Source organism: Babylonia areolata, chromosome 2 (assembly GCF_041734735.1).
Source record: "Babylonia areolata isolate BAREFJ2019XMU chromosome 2, ASM4173473v1, whole genome shotgun sequence".
Classification (NCBI taxonomy): Eukaryota; Metazoa; Mollusca; class Gastropoda; order Neogastropoda; family Buccinidae; genus Babylonia; species Babylonia areolata.
In genome coordinates this window covers 11,253,499-11,258,498 of record NC_134877.1, presented here as the reverse complement: position 1 = coordinate 11,258,498, position 5,000 = coordinate 11,253,499, and the positions used below count along the sequence as shown (strand labels likewise).

General features: G+C 49.9%; 1 protein-coding gene across 1 annotated transcript in view; it reads right to left on the bottom strand.

The window, feature by feature from the left end:
- LOC143297675 (uncharacterized) overlaps window positions 1–5,000 on the bottom strand; it is a 17,152-nt gene that overhangs the window by 10,204 nt on the left and 1,948 nt on the right. The window contains exons 2-5 of the mRNA XM_076610098.1: window positions 4,255–4,448; window positions 2,642–3,829; window positions 1,207–1,393; window positions 104–319 (exon numbers count right to left, since the gene is read on the bottom strand). Of these exons, the coding sequence (XP_076466213.1) occupies window positions 104–319; window positions 1,207–1,393; window positions 2,642–3,829; window positions 4,255–4,438 (1,775 nt within the window). The 5' untranslated portion in view covers window positions 4,439–4,448. The remainder of the gene's footprint in view (window positions 1–103; window positions 320–1,206; window positions 1,394–2,641; window positions 3,830–4,254; window positions 4,449–5,000) is intronic.

Genomic DNA, 5,000 nt, shown 5'->3' with positions numbered 1-5,000 from the left:
GCCAGGATATCTCAATGGCACACACACCACCCCACCCCACCCCACCCCCGCCACCCTCCTGACCCCATACCCCTCCCTACACCCCCCCCCCCCCCCAGGTTACCTGTAGTGGTGAGGGTGGTGTGGGTGTTGGGGGTGTTGGTGACACTGCTGCAGCAGCTGCTGAGGGGTGAGGTGGGGCGCCCGCTGTCTGACCACAAGGGTCAGGGTGTGTCCGCTCAAAGCCACCAGGAGGCTGGCCTGACTGGGGAACACGCTGTTGCCCAGCACCGCCTGGGCCGCCCCTCCCCCTGCCCCTCCCCCTCCGCTGTAGCTGGGCCTGCCGGGTCAGTCACCAAGGTGGTGTTAATTAGTAAGTCGTTTGATTAACAATATGAGTTATGTATTTATATATATCTAACGTGCTTAAAACTAGCACAGTTCTGCGAACACACACACACACACACACACACACACACACACACACACACACAGACGCAGACTCAAACACAGACAGACAGACAAACACACACACACACACACACATATAGAGAGAGAGGGAGAGAGAGAGAGAGAGAGAGAGAGAGAGAGAGAGAGAGAGAGAGAGAGAGAGAGAGATGTACGCGCGCGCGACGCCAATTGGCACATAAAAGTATGAACAGGCGCTCACGTGCACACATATACACGCACCACACATCACACATATACGTGTATGCACATTCATCTGCTCAATATACCAGACAGATTAGTTCTGATATACACACGTATACAAGTACTGAGGTTCCTAAGAGCACAATTAGTCGGGTCACAGATTGCACGAGCGCACACACTCACATACACACATGCACACGTACGCGCCCGCACGCACACACACACAACACACATACATAGGATATAATACACACACGTATGCACAACTACTACCTGTGGTAATGAAGAGGGTAATAATTATAACGGTGACTATAGCGATAATGGTAACGATGCCCTTCGTGTTGCAGCTGCTGCTGTTGCATCTGGAGAATAAGAAGAAAGAAAAGGAGGAGGAGGAGAAGAAGAATATGATGATGATGATGATGATGATGATGATGGTGATTTTTTTTAATAGGGAAATCAGACATTTTCGTAATCAGGGATGACTGGACAAAACTGATAGATGATGATGATGATGACGACGACAAAAGCTGGAACCCTCTACATGGTCTACAATCGTGCAGACAGTGCACGCACCTGATGACGAAGATCATGGAGTAGCGAGGCAGCAGGTCATTGCAGGCGAAGAATGGGATGGCCAGGAAACCGTGACCTTGGAAGACGGCACGACCTTGCTGCACTTTGACCTGACCTTTGACATCCTGCCACACGGCGCCGCTGAAGTCATGGTCGTACTGCAGGAAGAACTGGGGCCAGCACTGCACTGTGGACACACACACACACACACACGCACACGCACGCACACACACACACGCACACACACACACACACACACACACACACATACACACGCACACACACACGCACGCACGCACACACACACCCAACAGTCAACCCTTCAATCCATGACAAACCTCCTCGTCAACAGTGAATAAACTTGCGTTGCAACTGTGGAGGTGGATCAAATCAACTTGCTAATGAAACAGCTTGCTCTTGCTCCGCAACTAAACTATCATTGACGGGTGCAATACCCGAATGGTTAAAGCGTTGGAATGACTTTCAATCTGATGGTCCCGGGTTCGAATCTCGGTAACGGCGCCTGGTGGGTAATGGGGTGGAGATTTTTCCGATCTCCCAGGTCAACATTTGTGCAGACCTGCTAGTGCCTGAACCCCCTTCGTGTGTATACGCAAGCAGGAGACCAGATACGCACGTTAAAGATCCAGTAATCCATGTCAGCGTTCGGTGGGTTGTGGAAACAAAAATATACCCAGCATGCACCCCCGCCCACCCCCCCCCCCCCGGAAAACGGAGTATGGCTGCCTACATGGCGGGGTAAATAAACATGTTACATGTCTGTTTGAGTGTGTATGTGTGCGTGCCTGAAATCTGATTGAATGACACAGGAAACGAATGATGAGCACCCAATGGCAGCTGTCAGTCGGCTCTACCCAGGTAGGCAGCCTGTTATGCAAATGACCCCATGTTTGTAAAGCGCTTAGAGCTTGGTCTCCGACCGAGGATAGGCGCTATGTAAGTATCCATATCAATCAATCAATATTATTGTCATCTGTATGGGGGCTTAGTTGGCGGTGTTGTAAGTACGCTAATTCAGAACAGGCACTACTGAACACCACCGAAAAGACTCAGCAGCAGTGCGGGATCTCCTGGTGTGTGGCCTCCTGGCGACCTAACATCAATAGTTCCCCGGCTGTGGACTGTAGTTGCTGGGACTGCGACAGACGTACCCGGGTGTTGCTGTGTGTATATATGTGTATACAAAAAAATAATAAATAAAAAATAAAGAAGGAAAAATGAACGAAATAGAGAGGACAAAACTGATCTCAAATCATGTTGCTGATGGCCCAGCAGACCGAAAGGAGGTGATTTCAGGACAGAAGTATATGACAGACAGAGAGAGAAAGAGTGAGAGAGACAGAGACAGAGACACAGAGACAGACAGACAGAGACAGAGACAGACAGACAGACAGAGAAAGACGACGACACTCACACTGATCCCGATAGTCGTGCACGTCAGTGGGGTAGGCGTGTTGGGGCACCACTGCATACTGCCCCCCACTGTCCCCCACGCCGCTACCCGGGTAGGTGGCCACCCCGGCTCCTCCACCTGCTCCGCCCGCATGACCGGCACCAGACTTTACGCTCACAGGGAACTGGGCCCAACCGGATGGGACAGAGTCGTAGGGTACCCGGGGTAGACCGCCTTGAGGGTTTGAAAGGAGGGGGTTGTTCCCGAGGGGGGTTTGAGGCAGGTGTGGGGGGGAGGGCAGGTGTGGGGGGGAGGGCAGGTGAGGCTGGTAAGGTTCCTGAGGACCCTGGTACCCGGTGCCTCCGGGATGACTGTCCACCTGAAGGTCACCGCCGTGGTCTGGGTGGGCGGTGCCGTCGGTGTGGTAAGGTGGGTGGTCTCCGATGGGGTGAGGGCTACCGTCGTGCTTGTAGTTATTACTGTTGGCGTAGTCGTTGTTGTTGTCATGGTTGTAGTTGTTGTCGGTGGCCGCGTAGTCGTTGTTGTTACTGTTGTAGTTGTTACCATTGGCGTAATCGTTGTTGTTAAGGTTGTAGTTATTATCATCGGCGTAGTCGTTGTTGTTATGGTTGTAGTTATTTCCACTGGCGTAATCGCTGTTACGATTATAGTTATTATCGTTGGTATAACCATTATTGCCATCATTATTATCATTGTTGTAGTTGTTGTTGTTGCCGCTGTATCCCTTTACGGCATAAGGAACATCCACACCCGAGTAAGGGCTGGGTAAGACCTGACGCTTCACGGGCTTGTACCCGTTCAAGGTGTCCCCGGAGTACAGGCCGTCTTGGGCGTCCAGCGAGGACGAGGAGGAAGAGGACGACGATGAGGAGGAAGAGGGTATTTCTATCGGGTAGTGAGCATCCGTGAGACTGGCACCGAAGCTGCTCAGACCTGCTGCGTCTTGCTGCGAGCTACTGGCATCGCGGCCCGACCCTGACGGGTACACGTAGTCCCGGGGACTGGCGACACCCGGGTGGCTGAGGGCTGACCGTTGTCCGAGCTGCGGGCTGTACGTGCGGTCAGCGTCCAGCGTTCTGTGGCCAGCACCCGCCGGCCCGGCTCTGTCGAACAGCGCGTCTCCTGCGTTGTTGGAGTACTGGGTCCACTGCACGCCTCCCCCGCCAGTCCCTCCGGAGGGTGACCGCCCTGGATCGGAGGAATAATAATAATGATAATAACAATATTACTACTACTACTGGTAATAATGCTAATAATAATAATGATGATAATGATGACAATTATAATGATGATGATGGTGGCGGTGGTGGTGATGAATACAATACTACTACTACTACTAATAATAGCAAAAATAATAATGATAATAACGATAATAAGAATGATGATGATGATCATAATGACGCTAACAATAATAATAACAACAACAACAATAATCATGATGATGATATGATGATGATAATAACAATAATAATTTGAATCAATATAGTGCCTACTCTTTGAACAGGGCTCTAGTCGCTGTATCAGAGCGTTGTAAATAGAATCTCACACACACACACACACACACACACACACACACACACACACACACACACACACGGAGATCCGAAACGCACCATCACCTGTAGGGTGCTGGGAGCCAGGAGCTCCCTGGTCTTGCAGGAGATTGCCGAGGTCGTTGAGGACGAAGCTGAGATCCAGAGGTGACGTCAGATCATCGTCACCGCCATAGGAAGCCGTGGTCAGCTGCAGTGTGGTCAGCAGCAGCAGCAAGACAAGCGGTGTCGCTTTGTTCGCCATTGTCAGCAGTCTGTCCGGGTGAAGGAAAGAGTTCATCAACTGCAAGACACACACACACACACACACACACACACACACACACACACACACACACACACATATTTGTGAAGGGTACAAATGTTGATTTTTGTTGGATACCATCCCACACTGGATTCCGTTATAACGACCAAGCAGATAGGGCAGCAAAAAGGGGAGCAAAAAATCATATAGATAGTATAAAAGTATATTGCCCATTGTCATACAAGGAAATAAGCAATATACTAGAAAGAAACTTTTACAGGTGCTTGAATTCAAGTCTAAAACCTCGTCAGTTGACTCTCTCAGACTTTGGTCCGATTCGCAGACCAATTCTGAGCTTGGCTCTCAGACTATTATCAAATTCATTACGGACCAAGTATTGTTCTAATGTCAAGTGTATATGCTTTAATAACCTGACAATTGAGCATATAATTTTTCACAGTAGCTTGATGAAGCCTTTTGTACACGAAAGTGTGTCTTCACAAGTGACTGAGAACGTTGATGTTTTTGACTTTTTGCATTCATTATCAGTTGTTTCGCTTGT